This window comes from Cygnus olor, chromosome 3 (assembly GCF_009769625.2).
Source record: "Cygnus olor isolate bCygOlo1 chromosome 3, bCygOlo1.pri.v2, whole genome shotgun sequence".
NCBI classification, from domain to species: Eukaryota; Metazoa; Chordata; class Aves; order Anseriformes; family Anatidae; genus Cygnus; species Cygnus olor.
Genome location: NC_049171.1, coordinates 113,011,645 through 113,038,179, shown reverse-complemented (window position 1 = coordinate 113,038,179; position 26,535 = coordinate 113,011,645). Strand labels below are relative to the sequence as shown.

The following is a 26,535-nucleotide window of genomic DNA, read 5'->3' as shown; positions in this document are numbered from 1 at the left end:
CAATGAGGGAGAGGGCAGAGTTCACCTAAGTTATGGCACAGGCTGGTATTTGGAAGACACTTGATAGGATTTTACACAATCTTTTAGCTTCTCTCACATATATTTAAGGTACACGATAGAAACTGAAAGCAAGGTAATGATTATGATGAGTCTATGCAGTAATTTTAAAATAGGTATTAAGAAACATGCACAGCGCAAATTGCTAGCTGAAGCTTGCTAAACAGCCTCAGAGCAGTATATTCTGTGAAGGAAGATGGGGAAATGCGATAAGTGTCTGTCATGCAATGCCAAAAATGCAACTCTGTTTAATCTCCTTTTCCCTGAGCAGAGCTCAAAAGGAAGCCCAGTTACCTGCAGTCTGCAGGCTTCCCCTTTAGCACTCAGCTCCAGGGGCCCCAGCGGACACTGCAGCTGGGTGCTGGTTGTAGGTGGCCCTTCTGGAGCAGGGGTTGGACCTGATGGCCTCCAGAGGTCCCTTCCAACCTCAGTTGTTCTCTGAAGTCTCACCAGTGCATGCTGGTGGCCCTATGGCCCCAACAACAGTGGCTGTGCATCCGCATGCGTATTTGAATTGGTGGTGCTGCATCGTTGTGTGGTGGAGCCCAAGGAGCTGTGGGGCTGATGGGACTTCAGGGGTGCTGGAGAGCTGTTTCCCTGTGCCCAGAGTTAGGTATGGTGCAAGAGCAGGAACTTGAACCCTCCCTTTCTCATTCCCTTTGACTGGTAGGAGTATCTAAAGCATGTGCATTACTTGAGTTGTGCAAAAAAAATCGAGAGCAAAGCACTTGTTTGGAGCAATTTTCTCTCAGCACGTGGAACTACAGTGCTGGTGCATTTTAAAATCTCTTGCCAAACTGGACAAAATCATCATTTTTGTCTCTCATTGCTGGAGTGCCCATTGCCACCTCAGCCTGAGCTCTGTAACCATATGCATTTTTTTTCTATTCCATTCCTCATTTCCTTAAAGGGCTGATTTATTGGGTACAAACTACAAAGCTAAGTATTTTTCAGGATGTAAGTCATCGTGGTTGTGAGAAGGAGTGAGACTATAATTCTCCCCCCACTTTATTTTACTTAAGTATTTTCAGAGGGGAGGGGAAGGCTGTATTCTTTCCATTAGACCTCTCCTTTCTTAATCACCATTCCCTAATTAATTCCCTGGTTAAATATAAAGCAAGCATTAGCTTTGAATAATGTTTTCCTGTGTGATTAAGTAAAGAATTCCTTTCTTTTGTATGATGACTCATCGCCAGGGGATCTGGAGCAAGCCTGAGGGTGGATATTTGAGACTCCTGTTCCAGGTGCTCTTGTACCTTGGAGCTGTGTTTGCTGTCAGTCCGGAGGTGGGAGGCAAAGGTGATATCACATATCAGCGGCACACAAAGAAAATTGTCTCTCTGGTGAAACCATGTCGCTAGTACAGCTTGGGTTTCTTCTGGTGGAAGGCTGAGTCTGACTCTTGGAAATGCAAATCTCTAGACAAGGCTTACAGTTAGGAGAAATGTAAATTGCTGCTCTTTATAGCACAGTGTATGTAATGATTTTTTGCTGCATGATTTTCTTTGGTGTCCAAGCTGGCCCCCAAAATTTCTTTTTGCCCATCACTTTCTGATTCCTCTCTCTGTACCGGTTGGCACACCTGACCTGTACCAGTGAAACTGTATGTTGGGTAGCATCATATACCTTGTGGTTGAAAGAACCGAGGTGAAAAAGAAGCTCTGAAATAAAAGGGGAGGGAGGTTGTAGTGAACCAGGTCGTGGCCAAGAGGCAGGGGAGGGCAGGGTTTAAGCTGGCCAAGGTTACTTCACCACTGAAGAAACATGGTCTAACTCTATCCAAAGAATACAACTTTCTTCTACCATACTAGCTCATGGCATTAATTTTCAGCTCATGGTGATAATTTTTAGCTCAAAAGGGAGTTTTAATAATGATTCTTGGTTCAAATGTTGCTGATAGCTTGAGATGAGAAAAAGAATATGGCTTTATTAACTTAGCAGCAAGGAAAACATATGGAATATGTTTCATATAATGACATGAAAATGCCTGTGGAGTGAATGCTGTAACAGTGAAGTCTCCAATATATAATTGTTGGGTGTTGAAAAACAGGCACTTAAAAATATACTCGGTTTTTGATAAAAAATTCAGAAAACAGAAATCCCACTGATGTTTGTTCTTTCATTTGTTTTACAGGCATTCCCCTGCATTTCAACGGGAATTTATGGTAAGTAAGACCTTAGGTGTCACTTATTACTTGTTTTTATTGCTATTATTAGTTGTTTAACAAGGGGTATTTCATATCAGATGTCTTGTCAGTCATTTTGACCTGCGAATCTACTTATACCGTGTTAAATAAGAGACCCAAAGCCTTTGACTGTGACTGGATACTAGCGTGCTGTTAAATGGATGCTGTCGTGCAGCCCTGAGGAGCCTGCCAGCCAGGGCCCATCACTGTGATTACACTCCTGTAGCTCTGGTAGCTCTTAAACACACTGCTTGTGTCTTCAACATTGGAAAAACACCGTTTTGACAAAATTTTCTATCCAAAAGGCAGGCAAGCAAGCAAGGCTCTGCAGTGTCCAAGGTTGGGGGAGAAGGTGCATTTTCCTCAAACAAACTTGCTAGAATAACGTGAAATTTAGTTCCCTGGAGTTGTGCTTCCACATGTTTAGCTTACTAATTTACACACAAATTAATACTGTCTGAAGATATGGAGGGAAAAGGATATGATAAAAGTTAATCACTTGCGCTGTTGTAGTTTCGAGGCAATCCACCACTCATAGTCAGCTGCTTTTTGACTGGCAGTGTGGGAGAAGTGGGCATGACATTTAAGGGAGGAAAAAGATGCACTGTTCCATATTGGGAAATATATATGGAGAAATCTGTGAAAGGATGTGCAAATTCACCAGGGGATAATAGTATTTTGTCACAAAAAATCACGTGGGCTGTAATTTTTTTTCTCTCATTTAGCTTCACTGAGCGCATACAAGCGATAATAGGTTAGGTTACTCCTACAATTTGGGGATTTTAGAGAAAAAAACCTAAGCAATAAAAAAATGTAGTCATGTATCACCATAGTATGATATAGCTGCTATGTGAAAATAACATCTAGTAGTTTTTAGCTAAATTAATTTCAGCATTAATCAGGTATTGCGGATGCTGGCAAAATATTAAAAACAAAGTGACAGGAATATTTAGGGTTGCTTTTTCAAGAAATACTTGGAGAAGGTGTTATTTAAAATTGATTGTTTGGCTGTAAATGTGAATTAGGCTTCAGAAGGCATAATAAATTACTTTAGTATTTTTTGCCACTTGAACTACACCTTTGTTAGTGCAGAAAACATGCAGATGCCATTCCGGCAAACACCAGAAGTCACTGAAAATGAATCTGGCTCAGAGACAGCTCTGTCTTAGCCTGCAGTTCAGGTCCAACTCTTGAACTTTCAGGGAAGGTTCTGTATTTTAGTTCTTGACTTTCTGACTTAAGCCTTGATCTCTAAATCTCCCCACAGACACGTTTTTATTATTTCACAAAAATAGGCAAGACATGGTGTCAATATATGGAAATTACTAGTGGTTGGAACTTGCATATAATAGCAATTTCATTGTATAATTGGCCTAGTTAATAGAAAAGGTCCCAGCAGATGAGGAATATGGTTACCTGAAGTTGATAAAGGATGCTAGATCTCCAGTAGGAATATAGATTTTACTTTCCTGGGATAATGGATGCTTTTCTTAGTTAGCATTGGCTTTTAACTGGTAGACTGTGACATCACTGGAACATCACTAGTGTGGCAGTTGCTGTTTGAATAATTGGTTGCTGTTTTCACCTTTGTTAGGAGAATCGAGGCATATTTCTTGTAAAATATTCTGGTTTTTTGATGATGTTTTTTGTATAGCTTTTTTTTTAACTTCTAATTTGATTTTGCTTTTTTACTTTTCAATAAATAACTTCTATTCCTCAGTGAAAAAATACTTATCTGGGGGGGGAGAAGGAAGAATCTTCTTTCCAGACTCCCAAACATACTGGGTGCTGGTGTAGCAATTAAATGGGCAACCCTGTATCAGGCTTCAGGTGCCAGTATTTTCAAGAATGTTTGACAGATGTTGCAGTGCTAAAACTGTGCTACATGTTGTGCTTGAGGTGTAAGGTACACCCCAAACACAGAAAGGTATGCTTTCATCTTCCTGTTTTTTGTTTTTTCTCCCTTCTGTCCATACACATTCCTTTAGATAATGTCAGTGTCTAGACAAGCAAGTAGATCAGTTTCATTCCGGGTGCTCTAGCTGATGAGTAATGCTTCATGAATCGTACAATTAATGCTGGACTACCCCAGTAAAGTGCTGGTGAAGGAACATACAGCCCTGATTTCCCACCTCAGATCCAGATGAACAAGTGCTGCCCATGCAGAAACCCTGGGCTGATAACTGATTTTCACCTCCCAGCGGAAGGGGACAAATTTGCAAGAGATTGACTGAGTGGATGCAGTTGAAGAATCTGGATTGCATTTTGCTCCAAATTCTTGTAAATGCCTACATTGCTTGTCTTCTCTATTATCATTAGATGAAAGTAGTCACACTTCTCTGGAGAGCAGTCCTTTCCTGTTTGCATCACTGCTGATCACTCCCTTTTTCCCATAAAAAGGAAGCTGGGAAGAAGAAAGCAAGCCTCTTTCAGAGGTTTCGACCAAGGGCAGATTGCTTTTCATTAGAGGGTGTTGGATGGAGGAAAGGTCTGCCTTTCCTCTCCAAACACTTCCATGGGCCCCACCTCCACCCGCAGCACTGGGGAGGTTCCAGCCTGGATGAGTTAGAGCCCTGGGAAGGCCATTTGCCACTAGGGCGCTGTGCCAGGAGTCAAAACTTTGCTTTTAATGTGCTCCTATTTAAAGAGCACTGGCAAAAGTTTCACTCATGAGGGATCTTTGCTTTAAAAGTCTGATAGCTTCAAATGAGGGATTAAATCTTTAAAAAATGAGGTAGAAGCAACCGATACTGAATGTTTGTAAGGTCTGCAGAAAAAGTATGGATCTACCCACAGACGCTTTGGAGAAAAAAAAGTGTTATCTTTTCCTAAGAGATCCCTGTCAGCTCTAATATGCCTCTAAACTGATAATCAGTCTAAGAAAGCAAAGGTTATGAAGCCTCATGTCCCCATGGATCCCTGGGTTACTCCTTTCTGTTGCAATAAATGCTTTCCTTTATAACAAGAGCATGAAGTTTCATAAATAAAACTGCTCCGGGAGTACAGAGGACTTGTACTCGCTCCCATATCGTTAGGGATTACCCTGTACTGGGGCAGCAAGTGGCAGAGCCGCAGTTCAATAATTCTCAGCCTTGAGCCAGGAGCACAAGGTTAGCATTGTTGCAGCTTTATGAAGGCCTGTTTCATTTTAGGGATATTCTTATGTTTTGTCTGTTCTCTTTTCAAAGAAATTTTGCTATTAAAAAAATAAAAGGTGATAAAAATAAATTCACAGACAAACTTGTAGTCCAGAGGGTAAAAAGAGTTATTTTAGGCTGTAGTGTGTCTGATTTTCACTTTATACACAGTGATGACTATTTACACATCCACTTTCCCCATCATTACCACCTTGTTATATCTGAGGTATTGACAGAAGATAAAAAAAAAAAAAAAAAGAAAGAAAGTGACTTCCTTGGGTAGTTTTTATGGAAGCGCACGTCATTATCATGTCTTTAAGAAGCTATCCACAAGTTATGGTGTTTGCAGCCTGCAAAGTGAACAGGGATGTCTGATATGGTGCTACAAATCTTATGAGCTGCAAAATTAAAACAAGGCTTTGCAGATGGATATGAGAAGACAGGAATTTTCATGCTTCGTCACATGCTCTGTTGAAAGATCATTATGGGCTGGACTACATATGGAAGGATTTGGGGATGTTATGGTCTATGCACACCTTATTTGTTACCTCTTTCTGTTATTTTACAGTAATACAGGCTTTGGCTTCTGTTCCTAGATACTTATTTTGGCAACGTAAGCTGCTCTCTGGCACCATAGGGAAGAATTTAAATGTTATTTTAAACTTAGGGAAGGAAAAAAGGAAAGAGGGGAAAGACAATAAGAAGAGAAATCTTCAGCTGGTATTTCTTTTGTCTCTACATCAGTGTAACTGTATATTTTACCTTAGCTTGACTTTCATCAAAGTATCATCTAACCTTTCTGAGAAAAAGATAATGGCAGTTCTTAGATTTGGTGTGAATGCTGATTTGCATTTTTTTTTAAATGTAGAGAGGGGAAGGGAAAAAGTCTAAAAGCCATGAAAGTGTAGAATGGGTCTGCAGTGATGTAGGCAGTGGGAATGCTCAGGTTCACCACATTTTAAACACCCTTATTACATTGGAGTAAGACTTATTTCTTTTAGAATCAGGCCACTTAAGCTTACTTGTAGCTTTTGGCCTGGTCGTGGCAAAACATTGCAAGGTTAAATTTATTATGTGTTGCTGCAGGAGAGTCTGAAAAGCAGGCATGGAAAGCAAGGAGGGAAAAAGAAGCGGGGTGGGGGGGAGTGAAATAAAGTGTGCAGTGTGTATATAATACAGTCTCAAGGCAGGAGGCAGGGAGGTATCACATATCCTCCACTCTGCCTTGTCTCCATCTGCGGAGAGAGGTCCCTCGGTGCAGTGCCAGCTTGTCACACAGCTGTCCTGACCTCCAGCACGGCGTCCTCTGTACCCGAAGAACAATTCATCCTAGCAATCTACACAGGGCTGGGAGCGTGTCCATCAGCTTTTCTCACTGTGAGGTGATCCGAGATAGAGTGTAACAAGGGATTAACTGATAGGTGCGCCACCGAAGGATTATAGAAGCCCTCTGAAAATCTGAGTCAGAAGACTAAACCAAATGTTTTCAAAGGCAGAACGAATTTCTGACACTGGGCTAAAGGTTGAGGCAATCTATTTCTATCTTTCCCATCTGTTTCTCCTCATTTTCTGTTGGCATTTTGTTCCTAAGAGATGTATTTCTTTAATGAGCAATTCTAATAAGGGTTGTACTGTTGTCTTTCCAAAGAAGGAGTTAGCTTCAAAATTTTCGGAGCCACTATGCACAAATAATGCACGTGGTATAATGGTAACCATGAAGCAGCCTGGTATTCATCTGCAGTCTGATGCTCTGAGTCCTTGTAGCCACCCTAATGGCCTGACGTTGTACGTGATAATCAGCATTTGAATATTGTGCTGTCAGTAGTGGTGACCTAGGAAAATGGATATTATAATATAAATTCTCTGATGGGGGAGGGAAGAATCCAGTAGGTCGCATAAGGAAATGTTCCATTAAGAGGAATCTTTCCTATTACTAAAATGTTTTCTTACACTGATCAGCAGCTCCTCATCCCTCAGCCCAGACTGCATCAAATATTTGACACCACAGCGTGGTTTTAACAGTCATTTGCTGTAACTCATTGGGAAGTTAATTGCATTTTGTTATTTACTCCGTAATTTGTGTAATGTAATATTTTAGTGAAAATGAAGATGTATGATAACTCATTTTTTGTTGCTTCTTTTGGGACTGATTGCCAGTTAAATGAGACTATTAAAAATTAATAATAGGAGCAGCTATGAAATGACTATTATAATATTCAAGTAATCCTAGAAATCTAATTACTGCTTGTATAAAATTTGTTGCATACATTATTTAACAGTGTTCTTATTTCAGACAGTGTAGTGTCCGTGATACTAATCGGTCTTTTCCCATATTTTAAATACTGAAAAATGATTACTGGAAAGTGTAAATCAATGAACTCTCAGCAGTCTAAAATTAACATTCACTTGACATACTTAGAAAGGAGAAGCTCAAACTTGATTCCAAAAGAGAGGCTTAATAAGCTCTCTTTTTCTGTGGAAATTGGCATTTTGTGGATATTGTAGTAAGGCTATCATGAAATTTATCTATTCTGAAGTTCTTGCTGACTGTCCGACTTAAAGCATTTCACCTGAATCTTAGAGGACAAATCCTAACCTTCATTAAAATACTGTTTAGGTACCATCCATAATAAAAAATAAATAAATTCAAAAGCTTAGACTGAACACTCAATATTCTTTCCTCAATTGCCTTCTGGTATTGTTAGTTTTTTTTTCCCCCTTTTCTTTTTAGGAAGAGATAGGTAAAGTTCCAATGTAGTTGCTTCTCTTTTAAAATGGCAGAACCATAAAGAACTTAAGGCTTTGTAAAGTCTGGGAGGTCTGGCTTCTTTGTTATATTACTGCTCTGATTTTATATTTGTATATGTTAATTGCTCGCTTCAATCTTGCAACTTCACAGAAACAGTTGTTTTTGTGCTCTCTTGCTCGTTTCATAGTGGCTTATATCTTGAAGTTCCTAGCATGGCTGTAACTCATAGGCAGTGTCTTTTGCAATGACCTGTACAGGTATTACAGACTGGTGAGGAAAAGCCAGTGACATCTCCAAAGGCATTAAAACCAGACTGCACTTGCTTTCCCTCATTTTTCTGTCACGTTTTTATTTTTTCCCAGGCAAGCTATTCTGCAACATATAAAAAGCTGGAAAAGATTTGTAATGGTCTAGAAACATACTGCTGATAACAGAACCAGGGCTTCAGCTGGTCAGATGTAATACTTGTTCTGGTATTCGTAGTTTTCCATCCACAGAATTAAGACTGTCTCAATTACCATGACAAAAATTGAACTCCTGGTCACTGTACACCAAACATCACTTAATGTCCTCTTGTAAATTTTCCTGGCCAATGTCAGCAAGGTCACCCATCGTATGTGTGTTCCTTGGCTTTACAATCAGGAAAAGCCGAGGCTTCTTTGAAGCCAATTTATTAACATATGAATTTAAGTAAGGAAAAGAAAAAAAGGTATGGACCTTGTCCCAGAGACTTTACATTAACATGATATATGCAGTATAAAATAGCTCTTGGTAAAAGGCCCAATCAGTATCATTTTTTTCCTCGATGTAATCTTGCCCCTTCTCCCCAGAAGAAAACTTGGAGCCTAATCCATTCATGAATTCCATTGTCTGCACTGGTTTTAATGTGTGGAATATACCACAGAATCAGAGAAGCAGAAAATAGCTGAAGGATGCCCATGTTTAAAATTATCAATTTTCACTTTATTTAGCTTTAAGTGCATAAAAGGAAATGAAGTGGCCTGATGTAACTTAACATTCATTACCTCAAAGAGTTTTGAGACTACTAGCAACTAGTATAATTATTTGGATGCCTATTTAGACAATTAAATCAATCAGCAAAGTGTGTATGTTGCTATTTGCGGCTATTTCTACATATATTTTTCATCTTGAGAAGCAAAGACAGCGCTGTGCACTCTTGGGATTCCCTAAGGTTCTGAGTAACCTCATCTAAGTTTGTTATTTCTCCTGCTTGGACAGAAGGTTGGACCAGGTGACCTCCAGAGGTGCTCTGGTGATTCCAACCTCTATTTTTCTGTGATTCTGAGTTGCTTATGTTTTCTTCATTGGCAAGTGAGCTTCACATCAAGGAACCACACTGTTACTGCAGATTCCTTGGTGAGATGTCATCGGGTGCTATAGCAAAGCTTTTTATTTTTATTTTTTATATAATCATTAAGTGTAGTGTGACAAATTAGCAGTTCTTGGAACATCTTTTTCATGCCTCCCACAATTTTACAGTGTATGTTGTGTGTGAAGTACGTTACCTTTGAGTTTTAAACACATTGTGAAAATAAGTACAGCTATTTTAGTGGTTTCAGTCAAATTTCATGATGCAACTGAGCTTCCTTGAAAGGAGGAACTACATGTGAAATTAATCTAGTTAAAGAAGAATAGGTATCATCTTGACAGCTGTAAAACTACTCCTTGGTTTGAAAACTTGCACTGGAGCTGAGGTGTGCCATAGGAGCAGTGATTTCATTTACCCGTGCACTGCAGCATGACTAGTCTTGTGTGTAATATTAGTTATACATCACAAATACTATAGACTTCAGCAGCTAGAAAAATTAAAAAGAAAAAAAAATTGCCTAGGGTAAGATTTTTAGTCCATCAACCACAACCACTTTAATACTGAATAATTGTTTTAACTCGCATTTAGAAATGAAGTGTTAAGCATATTCAGTTAATATTGGATACCACTTATGACTTAAAACGTATTCCAGGAGAACAGAATAGTCACACTAGCCTGTGCTTGTGTGTCCTTATATAGTTTTTAACAGCCCTAAGACAAGTGCTAACTAGGAATAATATTTGTGGTGTGATGTGTATCAATTAGTTTTACCACAAAGGTATTAACTGCATCTTTTTGAACTTCTGTAACTGTGTTATGTATTTAATACATGAGGAAAACAGCTTGCTCGCTCTTATTCTTTCTTTATTTCTGGTGTACAGTGATACTCTGGTCAGTGATGCCATGGCCTAGTCACAGAATGTTGTGGAGTTGCCCATTATTTGCCGCATTTTCTGTTCTCCACAGCAGGCAGCTTCTCTACTGTTTATTATGCAATACATATTGTGATGGTCCTCATCTGCGTTGATGACCCTAAATACTCCTCCAGTACAATACAGAAAGGCACTATATGCTCAAATTTACTATGAACTGCCAAGATGTTCTCCCAGATGTTTGATGTCTGGAAAGGTACTTAAAGAAGTGTGCAAGAGGTATAATGCAGAATATTGGGGCTTTTAGGTAGCCTGTGAAAGATAAAAAAATAAAATAAAAAATTCTGCAAGGACAGATACTTTCTCATTCCCTTCAAACAAAATAAAGATGATCAAAACAGACATGCTATTTTGCATCTCATCATGGTACTTGAAAGACAATTAATTCAAATGTGTCTCTGCCCCTGTCTTGTCCTTTATTTCCGCATCTTTGTGAGATAGGAATGCTGCCATATATCATTGGAAAGGGCAACCGCTGCTGAGGCAGAAGACAACTAGAAAAGTCAGATGAACGTTGCTGTTTATGGTGGTGGTGTACTGACAGACCACCATGGGCCCAGGAGGGAGTTCTGCCTCTTAGTCTTCAAAACCTGTTTAAGGCCAGTGTGCCATTGACTCTTGGAAACTTGTTCACTCATTTTTTCTGCCTGGAGAAGTGATACCCAAGACAACAGTAGAAAATACAGCTATTACAGCAACGGAAGGAAACACATATTACAGTGGCCTGATTTTTCTTGAGTGAGTGTTTTTGGTAAAACTGATTTTTTAAAGGTGGTAGAAATTTAGATTTGTACACGTGCTTTAAAATTTATGCACTTCAGTAATCTGCTGAAGGTTGTATCAGTGCATAAAATGAATTGTGTGCATGCATTGTCAGGATTGAGGTATTATTTCTCAAATTCCTTATTAATTATTATTAATAAAAATCAGCTCATTCTGGAATTGTTTTCTGTTTCATGAATATAGGATTCTGATAGATTAAATTTAAGCTAGTTGTCTGTGTTAATGAAATATTAAACAGCTTCTGAAAACATATGTGGCTTACTGCTGGGGAAGCACAGTAAGAGTCAAAAATTACCGTTCTGTTAATACTGTTCAGGAGAAAGTTTGAATGCTCTTAAGAGTATCTGTGCAGAGTAGAATCATTGCTGCTTTTGTTTACTGAGCAGTAATGGTATACATATTAAATTCCCCTTCAGGCTTACTCAGGGTGAGATGTTCAGAAACAAATGTGCACCTTGTTGAAGTGTTAAGTCAGAAGTTCGGTACTTCTTAACAAGGTAACTACAGAAATAATGCAGATAGAGTTTTTGTGTACCTGCCAGGCAGGCAGGATAGAAGCCAACCATCTACTCGAAGGACTGGTTAGAGGAGGATGGGAAAAGTCACCTTCTGCTGTTTTAAAATACACTTTGGGTCAGATTCTGCTCCATAGAGCTGAATTCAGTTTATTTCTGAGCTGTCACTACTGCAGAATAGCGCCAGTTCGAGAGGTATTCTGTGAGAAGACTAACTGTAATTGGCAATCCATTTCTTCATTCCATGCTATAGCCAGCTTGACAAATTAATCACAATCAAATACAGGCTGCGGGAAGGGGGGCGACCTATGTAGCACAGAAGAAAAATGAGGCCTCATGCTGGCATGACAGACTAATCTTTCAATTCACCCCGTTAGGCTGAACGTGGGGACTAGCTTGGTGTGCCTGTCACCAGCACCACCCATAAACAAACTGCTCGGGCTCAGTGCTAGGGTTTGGCGGGTGTGATAAAGGTTATTGAGTGCTGCCCGGCACCTCGTCCATCACCACTGAGGGATGAGGATCACCTGGGTTAGTCCTGATGAGGAAGAGTCACTGTGCAATGGCCTACGAGATCGGTGGAGAGAGCACGACCTGAATTACATTGTGTGGAGCGATGTTGTGTCTGATCCCATAAGAACTGAAATGGCTCCTTGTTTGGGGTGGACGTGTTGCAGCTACAATGCAAGTAGCCTGTCACAGCAATGATTACTGCGAAACAGGTCTGAGTGAAGCTAACTCATCTGTGAAGCTGTCCCAGGGAATAGGACCCCTGTGGTTCCAAGTGGAAAGGGAAAAAGCAGCAACTGAAATGAACTGAAGCTTTGTCGACTATTGAAAACAACTGAGAACTTGTTAGATGTTTTAGTTTTCTTACAATATCTTTATTGGACTGGTGCAATACATTCATGACATCTTGGGTTATATTTGGAGTGTAAGACTCCAATTTAACAGACTTACTCTTATAATGTTCTTTATACTGTCTACTATTATGATTTTAGGTTTCATCTGGTAACTAAAATAGAAACAGAGCTGAATATTCTTACTAGAGTTGGTCAGTGTACCTTGGTTGCAGAGCTATAATGGTTTCCAATGGCTGTGAAATAGTCCATTGCATTTAGAGGAATAGATCTAGCTTTTTTTTTTTAATTGACCCAATTCACTTTGGCTATAAATTTCATTGATTTTAGCAGGCAAAAAGTCTGGTCATTTGTATCATACCTTCCCAATAATTGTTTTTTGTTTGTTTGTTTCATTGTTTGTCTGTTTGTTTGTTGGCAGATAAGACTTTGCTATCTTTTTCTTGAAGAGTTTCTAACCACTTAGAAAGGACACTATTTTAAAATCTGTTCTGTAAAGAATTTGTGCGCCTCCTATTATTCCTTTCAATATTTTACTTATATACAAGAGTGGAATGCATTCTTTCCTAAATATTAGTAGATGATAAACTGTATTTATCATTTTCCAATTTAGTTTTGGACAGCATACTTTTTTGTTTTTCTTTTGCTTCTTCTCTCTGTGATGTTTGAAAGAACCCTGTAACAGAAATAATGCATAATACTATTTATAAGGTAATAATTTACTGTATATTATGTCGTGGCACTGGAAGGCTTTCTGTCCCCTTCTATTTTCATTTCTCTCGGGAATAAGAACATTAAACCCTCACTTTCACGGAGTTTGTAACACTGCATATGGAAAACATCATCTTTCATCACATATGTGACTGTTGTTCTGTCAAAAGCCAAATTCTCAATTCGACTAAGCAAACCAGCAGCACTTAGAGGTCTCAGCTGGTCACTTGCTGAGGGAAGGTGCTGCTCAATGTAAATAATGTTATGCTGATCCTGCACAGGAAGGGCCGGGTTCAGAGGTCCTTGAGCTAAACACAGACCAGTATGGATGTCAGCACATTGGTCCTAGCTGGCAGCTGGGTTGAATGTTTTCCATGTCAATTTTGCCATTTCTCTGTTTTTATGGCCAAAAGACTATTTCTAAAGTAGAGATGACTGCATGAACTGTTGGACATGCACATGAGAAAAATACAGGACAGGCAGATTTAGAACGTAACTGTAAAGACAAACAAACAAACAACAACAAAAAAAACCACCACAACACACAAGAAAAGAAAACAAAAAAGCCACCCTCCTGACCCTAACAAAACAAAAAAACAGTTTCAGCTTTAGGATGAGGGTAAATCAACTGTTCCAGAAGCAAAGAGTGTGCAGTGTATAGTTTTAGCTTTATGTACCAGGTCATTACCCAATGTTGGAAAAAAAAAATGAGTATAAGTCTTATTCAGAATGCTTATCAGTGTAAATTGCCCCATGTAGGCTGTGAGCTGTAGACAGTGCAATCATAATAGCTTTTCAACTGATGCAGTTTTACGTCTTCAGAACATTAATAATTTTCTTATGCCTTTAATTACCGTAAGGTAGTTATGCTTGTGTCCATAATAGGTGCTGAACATTATGCTGCTGATAGATTTTTAACCATTCTTTTGTTGTAGCTAGTAAACGTAATACAGCGGAGCATTATGATTCCAGAACTTCTTTTCTCTTTTTTTTTAAGCCAAGTGCTGTTAGAAACATTGCTATGTAAGGCCAACAATGTTTTGAGCTCTATTTGCTAGTTGATTATAGTCTTCTGTTTTTCTGTCTTTAGGAATGAGAGAAAAGAACAATTCAGTTGCTAAACAGGCATTGCTTAATAAAGCTAAGATGATTTTTGTCTGTTTTAAGAAAATAAAGCCTACCTCCCAAAAGGCAATAGGAAGGAACAAGTACTGCATTTTCCACAGCACCAAATACAATATGGAAAGAGATGGTAATGCTAGTTAGGGTGCATACCAATAGCTGGTCTGTATTCTCAGAATCTTCTATTTTATTTTGCTGTGGACTTCCTAAGTTATAATTTACTAGTTCTCAGTAATATTAATAATTTACTGATGTATAGTGGGCTCCTCACATAGGAAGATGTTAGATTCCCTTCTAATTTAAGCTGTCAGCCATGATGTAGATAATGAGGGTGCATATTGGCAATGCTTCTGTGTCATTCCTAATGAGGACTTCAGGTTATGGAACCTTATACCAGTCTCCCTATTGTATGGCCTGATTAATGAGTTGTCACCATTTTATTGAATATAGGTAATCAGAAGCAGCAATTGAATTTATCATATTTGGCAACCAAGAAATGGAGAATGGACAATAACTGACAAATTGAATGTGCAAGAACCTCTAGCCATTTAATTTATGTACGTACACAAGGTTTTATTAACTCCCCATGTATGTTTTCAATTCATGTTTTCCAAAACTATGCTAGAGTTCAAGATACGAAAATACTTAACTATTCTAACTATTGAATTTCTTTAATAATGCCAACCTATTCAGAATTGTCTCATTAAGAGCAGTCAGGGATGTTCTAGTTGTGGAATTTCAAGCATTTGATGTTAAAGAATTAACTTTCTAAGTCTTTTAAAGCTTGTTTTGTTTTTGATATATTTTTTTCCTACTGGTTGACCTTCTTCTGAGTTTCCCATGTTGATTACATGGCATTTATGCTGACCTTAACCTAGCTGAACACTTTCTGAAAAGGAACAGATAGAAATGTTTCTACATCAGTGCTTATTCCAATAAAACATAGACCTGTAGTTGATAAACATGCTTAAATTACATATGATTTCAAGAAATTATCTATTTAAAAATACTTTGGATTATGAATTATGTTTACTTAATAGACCAATTCTGACAAATTATTGAAGCTTCTTGGTGTTGTGGTTAGGAAGAGGTCACCTTGATATTTGCACTTGGCTCCACACTTTGTCATTCTTGGTGTCTAAATTTTGTACCTCTACATTTTTTTAAATTTACTTATTTTTTATTATTTGTTCTTATGACTATTACAGTCAACATATTTCATTGGTTTTCTACTTATTAAGCAAAATGGCTCTGCCTGATTTTCATGTGCAGTCTTAATTTTGTAGCTTTTAACGTATGATCCCTGCTATTTAGATTACTTGGTATTTATTGCTTGTTTTTGGTCACTGCCCACTGAATATATTAATGTCTGTGAATCTCTAAATGGTGATGCTCCTCTCTTCCCCCACAATGTCAGATCTGATAAAACTGTCTTCCTTTTCCTTCACAACAAACCTAAATATCCGCATAATAAACACTAGGAGGTAACCATGTGCTTCATCCAATTCTGAATTATCTGTCTATAATTTTCAGTGGTTAAGACGGTATCATATTTGGCTACTGCTCCTTGTGAGTGGTGTGCATTCCATGAAGCCTTTTGAGGGTTTTAAGGTGCTGAGTTGAACCTCTCTGTCTTGCTGCTTCCCTCAGCCTGTCCAGTGCAAGGAGTCATGGAGAATATTTACACAAACATCTCAGCCAGTAGACCTGAGCATGGAGTAACTCCTGGAGAACAGGGAAGAGCTGCTTGAGTCAGCATCTTCTTGTCTTGTTATGGCTGGATATGAAGATGATGTCTTTCGACCCTGAATTTGCTTTGTTAAAATTAGTTGGTGTTTGGTGTTCTGTCTTTTCTATTTTTTTTCCATTCATTCATTCACTAAATTTTCAAAAGTACCTCCACCCTTCTCAATCATCAATTATTTTCAGTGCATAACTGATGGTATTATCCTAGTCCTTCACATATACAGAACAAGGGAAAGGCATCCTCAGTATCTTTATCAACGATCTGTTGTGCACACTCACTCAGGAACCAGTCTCTTCTCCCAAGCACGAAGTGATAAGACTAGAGGAAATGGCCTTAAGTGCTGCCAGGGGAGGTTTAGGTTGGATTTTAGGATGATTTTCTTCACTGAAAGGGTTGGGAAGTATTTGAACAGGCTGCCCAGGGAATTTGTTGTGTCACCATCTCTGGAGGTCTTCAAGAAATGTAGAAATGGAGCTAAGGGACATGGTTTAATGGTGGAGTGGCAGTGCTAGGTTAAAGTTTGACTAGGTGATCTTAGAGGTCTTTTCCAACCTAAAAGATTTTACGATTCTAAGAAACATTATACTTTCAGCACAAGAAATGTCCCAGAAGCTCACATATGCATCATTTCCTCCTTTGACTCTTAGCAGTGTTGTTGCACAGTAGCTCTCTATTCAGATAGTTTTTTAACCAGTTTTGAAACTGTTTGCCTAAGCTAGTCTGATTGCTATCCTTAGCAGTTTTTTTCCTTCCTGCTCTTTTGATTTGTGTAGGGAAATTTTTTCCCCAATTTCTATAGAAGAGGCGGTTTCTGAATTTGAGCTTGTGTTCCCTTCTTTCAGTGCCTGCATGAACTCAGGTTACCTTGTAGTAATTACTCATTCTGTTCATTCAAATTCTTCTGCATCTTAGGGAGGTCTACTTACAATCTCCTATTTTCAAAGGAATACAAACCTTGCTTCTTTGACCTTTCTGAACTTTGGAGATCCTTCTGTCATTGCAATGTCCACCACTGATTTTTCTCTGTTCATAGAATACTTTTAAGTTAAACACCAAGTGTTGGATATAAGGTGTTTTAAGATGGCTTGATTAGCATCTATTACAGTGTTGGTATAATTTCTTTGGATTTATTCTTAACTAGTTCAGAGAGCAACTGTACCTTTGTTTGCTTTTTCAAATAATTTTAGTAGTGATATTAAGACTTGCAGCGGCATAAACATACCAACTTTGTTACTCTTTTCGTATTTCCAGGTAGGTAGTGTTTGCTCACTAGCTTTTATTTATATAAGCATGAGGCTGTGTAATAATATTTTGCAAAGCACATATACAAATATGTGTAATTTAAATAAACATAGGTATTGAGCCCATTGGTCTTGACTCATTGGCACTGTATGTTTTATTGCCTTGTTGTGGAGGTCCTTTGTTTAGCAATTGATTTATAAAAATCAACACTCTTTCTTGTAGAATGACTATTAGTTTTGTAAATCTAACAAAAATTGCTCCCCTACCCAATACCCTTTTAAAAAAAATTCTTATGCTGATCTCACAAATTTGCACCCTCGTGCCTTTATTTTCCACTCTCTGCCTTTTTTATTAGCTTCTTTCTGTTTCCTACCATGACTTCATTTTACAGTCTTTTAAATTTGTGTTCTGGTGAAAGAAAATGGAATTGCCCAGCACCACACTGCCCTTTCTTCCAGCCGCTGAGGGGCTGGGCCTGCCATAACCTTCTGGAACCGGTGTGGGGCAGCCCCGGCTCCCTCACAGAGGCCACGCTGCAACCCCTCGACACCTGCACAGGGGAAGAGCAAGAATGTAGAGGCTGGGCAATGTTAGCGAGTTAGCAACTCAGTAAGCTTGACTTATTCTTACACTGTTTCAGTCATGTAAAAAGCTTTTTCGAACTGATTCAGTGTCAGCAGTGTGCCCTGGTGGCCAAGAAGGCCAATGGGATCCTGGGGTGCATTAAAAGGAGTGTGTGGCCAGCAGGTCAAGGTAGGTGATCCTCCCCCTCTACTCTGCCCTGGTCAGGCCTCACCTGGAGTACTGTGTCCAGTTCTGGGCTCCCTGGCACAAAAAAGACAGGGATCTCCTGGAAAGAGTCCAGCGGAGGGCCACGAAGATGATACGGGGCCTGGAGCATCTCCTCTATGAGGAGAGGCTGAGAGACCTGGGTCTGTTCAGCCTTGAAAAAAGAAGACTGAGAGGGATCTCATCAATGTTTATAAAGACCTGAAGTGTGGGAGACAAAGGGATATGGCCTACCTCTTTTCAGTGGTTTGTGGGGACAGGGCAAGGGGCAATGGCCACAAAATGGAGCACAGGAAGTTCCACAACAACATGTGAAAGAAATTCTTCACGGTGAGGGTGACGGAGCACTGGATCAGGCTGCCCAGGGAGGTTGTGGAGTCTCCTTCTCTGGAGATATTCAAGACCTGTCTGGATGCCTACCTGTGCAAGCTGCTCTAGGGAACCTGCTTTGGCAGGGGGCTTGGACCCGATGATCTCCTGAGGTCCCTTCCAACCCCTACAATTCTGTGATTCTGTGATCTATCTGGGATTTCGTGTTTCTGAGAGGGTTGGTTGTGTTTGTGATGTAAAGTGCAGTTATCTGTCTTGAAAGTATAGTTTTCCTGAGGCACGGTGTGGGTGGTCTCATGCTGAGCATATACACAAGCTAAATTTAATAAAGTACTGGAAAAAGCCACCACTTCTGCTGCCACATTGCCACGTTTACAAGGAAATTGGGGTGGGAGGTCAATTTTCACTTAAGGACTCAGGTTGGAGATGCTTGTTTTTTGAGTGGAGGTCTTCTAATCTCACTTGTCTGACAGGTGGTAAGAAATTTACATTTAAATCGTTCAGATCAGCTTCTTATTGTACTGGGTTGTTGGACAAAAGAAATCTTTTAGTCTTCCATATCCTTCACTGCTTAGTCTAACCAACCATAGCATAGGCTCCTTCTTTTCAAATATGGGCATTGTTTCTGACTGAAGTAATTGTCATTTGCATTGGCCTTTCTCTTTCTCCTATATCAGTGTGAATATTGTTCAAAATGACATTGATAATATTTTATTTTTCTTGAAGAATGGCCTCTTGCACAATGAGATCCTTTTACTGTAAAGCCAAATATGCCAATGTCTGTCTAACCAGAAGCGCAGATAGTTGTTAAACATTTGTAAACACTGGGAATTTCCATTACTTGTTCAAGCAAAACAGATTTGCTTGTATAATGATTTTTTCAAAAAAGTATCACACCAATAACTTGTAAGAATACATGCTGAAAATGCTATTTAAAACAATTGTTAAGATGTAAAGTTCATATCAAGACTAAATTGGATATGAATTCATAGGATTGGAAGTGCCATTGATGAGTTATTTAACTTCCTTTTAATTCAAGTATGCAAGACTCAGAAAATGCATAATTGTGAGTGAAATGCAAATTAGAGATATTAACAGAAATCATATTTTTTTTTAAAAAAAAAACACCTGATCAACAATTAATACTGTGATCTTTTGAAATCATGAAGAAATTGATGAGCTCCAGGACATTTTGTTTATCAACTGGTGTATTTTGGATTTAAAAGATTTGTCGCACACTGGAACAGGGTCCCCGGGGACGTGGTCACGGCACCAAGCCTGTCAGAGTTTAAGAAGCATTTGGGCTATGCACTTAGTCATATGGTCTGAATTTTTGGGTAGACCTGTGTGGTGTCAGGAGTTGGACTGGATGATCCCTATGGATCCCTTCCATATCGGGATATTCTCTGATCCTATGGTTCTAAAAGGCAACTGATGCCAGGGACTGACTGTCAGTTAAGAGACGTGTTGCAATAAGGTTTGCTAACACAGGTGTATATAATTGAATTATCATGTGAGAGAATGAGACCTTAAAAACAGAAGGCCAAAGAAGAGTCCATGTTTTGCAAGAGATTGATATTTGTGAATTTTACCCTTTAGTTGTTGGTTCCATGCTCTTTAGCATATGAGGACTTGTTAAGAGCATTGAAAGTATGAGATGCATGGTTGTACCCAGTCAGGTGTTCTGGATTCAAGTTTTCTGTTCTGTTCTGAATTTCAAGTTTTCCTTATCTGTGGTTTAAGTCAGCTTTCCCATTAATCCCCCAAACTCTTTCTAACTACATTTCTCTTTTTGCGTAACTTCTTGTGATCTGAGAGAACAGAACAAGGACAACACGTTTTTAATGCAGCATTTGGCGGGAGTGTGAAGTAGCTGCTGGCAGCTTCCATGCACTTTCTGTTCACTTCACAAAGGTACTGCAATACAGCCTGAAATGAAGTTAAGTATCTAGACTGCATTGTCAGGTAGCTGATAACATATAGTAGCATAGAATCAAGTGAGGTGTGCTGTAACCCTTGCTGTACATAGTTTTTTTCATATGGAGTTCATCTCTTGCTTGACTGAAATATATTTTCTACAGAAGTGATACAGCATCTATGCAAGGAGGAAAAAATGCTGCCTCAAAAAAAAAATGCAAAAAATGTTAATATAATGATGTCTCAGGTTGGACATCTTGCATGAGCACTTTTGTTTCAGCAGCATTCATGTAGTTGGTGTTGAAGTAATTATGAGGTACCTCCAATGTTCATTGAAAAATAGTAGCCATTAAGCATCAAATAAAAAATGCAACCCTGTCTCTGTTCCTCGAAAATGTAGTGACAACTTAGAACTCCAGATTGTCTGGAAATATTTCAGTTATGAGCCGATGTAGATTTCTTGAGTACAATAGCTGCTGGTCTGTGTGACCCTGTAGCATGGTTTATCGCTACTTGAGGCAATAATGGAAAAAAATACATGGTGTGAATAATATACCCAAACCAAGAATCAATAACGTATTTGTTAAAAAGAGTAAACTAAGTATATTAAACATGCCTCACACAGTGTCTTCCTTTTTCACCCAACCTGCCCTATAACTATTTTCCATATAAGTCTTTTGGGGAAAAAGATAAAAGAACATCTTTGTTTCATTTTTTTCCACAAGGAGCTGAGTATATGTAGTTTCAGCTGATTTTCTTTATGTGCTCTTAGGAAATCTTTGATTTCCCTTGGAGAGGAGATAAGAACTGTGCTTCAGTAGAAATAATGTCAGATTGTTTTGTTTGTTCTTGTACGCTTATGGCCTTCACCAAGTACTCTGTTGGTTTTAGATAATCCAGCTAGGTCTTTGGGTTGCATCTGTCAGAGCAATTGAATGTGGTGGAAGTGATTTAAAGGATAGAGCTGGGCTGACAATGCTGGCTGTTTTCTTTGTGAGTGTATATTTTTGTCCATTGCCTATGTATGTCCTATTCCTCTGAAGTTTCTCAGACTTCTTCTACTGTCATCTCTTTTCATTTTACTGTAGCAGCTTGTCTTCCCTTATATACATGCGTATCCCTAAATCCTTGCACTTCTAACTTGTGCCATGTTCTACTAACTATTCTCAGTCAGGATACTCTGAGCTATGGCAGAGCCGACAGCCCTGACATTCTCTTGCAAACCCAATCCTCCTCCCCAGAACTCAGAACCCCATCCTGCAGCAAGAGCTCCTGTGCTCTCTCCCCCTTTTCTTGCTGCACCTCCCATCTTGCTGAATCCGAGTGCACTTATCCTCACTACGGTCAGTGCCTGTTCCCCCTGTCTGCACAAAGATAGTCTCAGCAAGGAGGAGAGCGAGCCTCTCACAGCGATTTCTCCCCTGACGTAGCCTATAGTGCAGGCAGATGCATTAGTAGACATCAGGGACCTTCAGCATGGAGAGGCATGTCGAGAATATCTCAACTTCAGGCGAGGCTTCAATTAGAGTTTGCAATCAATTTCAGGATGCTTTCCCATGGGGAACAGGGCTTTGTGAGGTCCAGGATTGTACTTTATTTCTATTGCTGAGCAGCAGATCTCTGGATGTTTAGGCTTCCCTCAGTGCTTAGGAGAGTTGCGTGTGAAGGAGGGCCTGGGATAGTGTCAATAAAGGTTAAGCATCACTGCATTAAACAATGTTTTTTAGAAAAACAACCAGTTTAAAATGGAAGTGGGATGTGGGCATTTTTTTCTCCTTTCTTTTAATCTCTTGAAAGACACTTCCAGAGGGTAGGATTGATTTCCTATGCTTTGGCTCAGTAAAGAACAAGGCATTTTTTTATTCAAATCAGTGGGTAGAAATAAACGTTTAACCTTGTTGGAATTGTAACTACAATAAAGCCAATATCCCACTGGTGTTCAATTCAGTGTATGATGGCAGATTTCACAGTTGACTAGTGCATTACACTTTGTATCAAATTGCTTTTGCTGTATTATGTTGCCACCCCCCAAAAAAAAAATACAACAAACAAATTAAAAAAGCCAACTTGATATATATGGATAAGTAGAAGATGAAATATTTTGTATTAAGGAGTTCATGTACACTTTGAAACCTCTTTCAATTAACATTTCTCTGTACGACCCTTGTTTCTGGAATGGCAATTCTAGATAGGGTGTAGAGTGCATTTTGAAAAGAATAATGTGCTTCAACTCATGAACAACTGTATATATATGTGTAAATGGCTGTGTAATTTACACAAACATTGAATAGACATCCTCATAGGTAGATTTTATAATTGTGTAAGTACCTCTCTAAGTATATCTTTTGCTTGCATTTGCATTATATGTGCTTTCTCTTACCATATTAGGATGCTTGTTGCCAGACTAGTGAGATCTCTTCGCTTTCAGTGTTGTGGTATCTTTCTGTTGTTCCCCTATTATGTTCAGCTTGAAGCCTTAATGTTCCACATGAGCATTTTAAAATACTCTGACAGACAGAAAAGCTCCATCATGCAACACAGTAAACAGCACAGCTCTGAAGCATTTTGCTTCTGAGAATGTCTGAGTACTGCTTGCCACATATTTTTAGATGACGGTTAGAGAATGCATTTATCCATGATGTGGTCCTCCTGCAAGCATACTCCCTATAAAAGCTAGAAAAAAAATGAAACAACAATCTCAACTTCTAATAAAAATGTACTGACTGATGCAGAAAAGTAAAATTCTTGCAAATAAGCAGCTCTCCTGCAGAATTCAGGTATGTTGTCTCTCCCAGTAAGGTAGCTCTCATGCTCATAGGGAAGCTCCCCCTTTTTTTTTTCTTTTCCCCACCAATGCTAACAAACATCAAACAGCTAAGTAAGCTTAAAATCTTTTTTTTTTTTCCTGTAGTGGAGTCCTCAGACTTGTTAGTACAAGGCTCTCTCTGCTCAATTGGCCTAAATAATTATAGTATATTTCTATATTCAGCTGATACTTTTATCTCCACTATATGATGGATATTTTTCTGATGATATCTATGAAGTAGAGTGTGAAATGAAGTATGGTATGGTAACGTGTGTGTCAGAGAGCCAGCAGATGACCTGTTTATTTCTTGCATCCCAGCCGCCTTCTTGTAACTGACCTCTCCTTAAGTGCGGCTGTAAGCCAAGTTCAGATTTGCACTTGTACAGAACCGCAGCTGACCTGTAGATGATGGTGTGTCACCATGCTGATGGGGCAGGAGACAGCTGTCGCTCAGCACAGCGATGAGTGTGCTCTGGGTGTCTTTGACAAGCTGAGACAGAGCCAGCCCTGCTGTCAGGAGTCAGTGCTTCTTGGCCTGCAACTTGTCTTGTTTTTGCTGACTTGCATGGTTTGATATCTCTTGGTGCCAGTGCATGCCCTGGTTGACTTAACTTGGGATCGCTGAGTTACCCGTTGCACTTCCATGAACGAAGGAGGACCCTCTGTTATTTCAGTACTCCACCTGCTTTGTGTCACTGTGGCAGAGCAGAGACATTCTGTTTCTTGTATTCACTGCTAGATGCACAAGATGCATATTTTGGGTTTATTTACTAACCATCCTCTACCAGCTGCCTCATTATCATGTCAGTGGTTAAATGCAATTGGCAGTCGTTCTTCAGGAACTGTATTTATTTTTCTGTTGCTGCTGAATTTCTTTAGTCAAGGAAAATGAATAAGCATGCTCCTTGCTTGAGAGAAACTTAAAGACATTTCTTCAGACAAATGTTTTTTTATGCATTTTGAAATTTTCTCACTTTCCTTTGTTATTTTATTTGCATGCTAGTTACTTATTCTAGCATAGTTTAAAAGTGGATACAGTGAGTAGGTGAAGTTCTGTTTACTGGAGTAACAGAAGTTACTTTCTTTTAAAAATACTTAGTTTCACTGTCTTTCTGAGACTTAATATTTGAGTGGGCAGCCGGTAAGGTTTCATTGGCTAAACAAGTTCAATAAGGCAAAGTAGGCTATTTGGCAGAAGATTCATGGCTTTTCTCTTTTGTCTTCAATGCAGCCAATCCAAATTAGGGCTGCAGCTGATTTCTTTTCTGATCAGGAGTATCCTCAAAAATGATCCAGCTAGGAACCTTGTCAGCTTGTTTATCCAATTATCATATGACCGCTGTTATTAAAAAATAAAAATTAAAAATGGCCCAACAGTAGTGACGGCCTAAACTTGTTGGTAGAATGCTACTATCTCAGTTTCCAGAAAGGCTGGATTTACCATGGTAATGGGAATCAGCCCAGCATGAGTGAATTCATTTTGACTACTAAAATACGTCTTTGACAAGATGATTATATGGGATCGGTTGCAAGATTATACTCCTGCTAGTTTCACAACTGAAGGACAAGTGAGTGTATTGAGTAACCTCACCTCAGGCACGCTGGGCTATGCATCTCATTTGTTTCTTTTTATTGTCATACATTGATGAGGTTGAAGTGTTATGATTACTGTGTTGTCAATAGCCAGCCGTAACCCACATGACCGTAACGAAGCTCAGTTGTTCACATGTCTGTTCTGAATCAGAAAGCAGTTTTAGTCCTTGTAATAATATTGGATTTCAGAATATATATGGGATGAATGCTTAGTTCCCTTTTTTTTTAAAAACAAACCTGGAGAAAGTTTGTTTTCTATACCATCTGGTGCTGATGATTCCCACACAGCAAATACTAGATGTGTGGTGGAAATACCCCATTGTACTGAGTGCAGAGAGGACCTTCAGTATGCTTCCACAGTGTCAAACGTTACTGTTGATCTACTGTTACAACTTCCTTCATATGTTATTAAACATCGTTTAATATAAACTAAATAATGGAAGTTGTTACATTTTGGCAGTCTTGTTGACTAAACAAAGGGAATTGAGTCTGATTTTAAAGCACAGGGGCAGTCCGTAAACATCCTAAAGTACATCCTTGATATATGCACAAACATGCCAGTGTAGATATCTTTCTGAGAAAGTGTGAGAAACTCCTAATGAGTATTTGTGTTGAAATTTTTTGTTGTTGTTGTTTTTTTCATGATTTGCTTTGAAATGAAACCATTAAAGCTGGCAAATAAGTATATTGAGATTGCGATGAGGTGTTTGGAAACCACAGAAAAGGGAGCAGTCTGAAATGAATAAAAACCTATCTAGTATTTATACTGTGCTAACAAAACAATAATAATAATAGATGCAGACCTTTTTTACAAGGATAGGTTGATTTACAGAAAACATCTCGGTTAAAGTGACAGATTATAACACTGACCCCTGCAGCTATTGAAGTGATTTTCTGGATTGACGTTTGCTTGTTAGCATTATAACCTAACAGGTATCGTCTGTTATCATCATCTTCAGCTATATCATACTAGAGGTTGTTTATTCTGAACTTAGGTTTTCTTAGTGGACTTTTCATGGGGAGGTAGCGTTACCTGATTGTAAGCTGGACATTTTTAATAATATGCAACAGTGGACTGAGCACACTAAAAGAGACAGATAAAGCTACGAGCATCTCCACACAATTTGGGAGTCCCTGAAATAGATTTCTATTAATTTTATCTCACAAAATCCTTGTTACGCTGTTATTCATTGAAGAACTCGTGGTATACATTTTCCAGATACTACACAGACAAATTAGGCATACAGTAATAGACATCCACAATCGTATGAATGTTTCTATGCTAAATCCCCTAAGCACAAAAGGCTGAGCATTTGCCCTAGAGTGTCTAACAACAGGGAGTTCATCGCATATTTTCTGAATGTTAATGAAACATGGGGACTTGTATGTTCTTACCAGTTGTTTTCCAGGGAATTAACTGACAATATAAGAGGAACTTCAGCATGCATCTCCACACTTCTTTCTCAGTCCCCCTCCACACTTTTTCTCTAAATGAGCACATTTATTTAATATCAAATATATGAAACAGTTCCGTAAAATCTTATTACTCCTCTCAAAAATTATGACCATTAGAACCTGCATAATGTCCAGTTTGTTTCACCAGCTATGTCTCAGGTCAGTGCTATAATTCCAGGAATTAGGTGATGAAGTCCTGGAAACAGATGCAGAAGCTCCTAAATTAGAAGATCTTTTAAAGACTTCATAGACTGTCTCTGCGTGTAATATCTGT

At 38.9% G+C, this 26,535-nt stretch overlaps 1 protein-coding gene across 3 annotated transcripts in view; it reads left to right on the top strand.

The window, feature by feature from the left end:
- MACROD2 (mono-ADP ribosylhydrolase 2) overlaps positions 1-26,535 on the top strand; it is an 861,378-nt gene that overhangs the window by 577,197 nt on the left and 257,646 nt on the right. For all 3 annotated transcript variants that reach the window (XM_040553148.1, XM_040553147.1, XM_040553146.1), the window contains exon 7: positions 2,192-2,222. In XM_040553148.1, the coding sequence (XP_040409082.1) occupies positions 2,192-2,222 (31 nt within the window). The remainder of the gene's footprint in view (positions 1-2,191; positions 2,223-26,535) is intronic.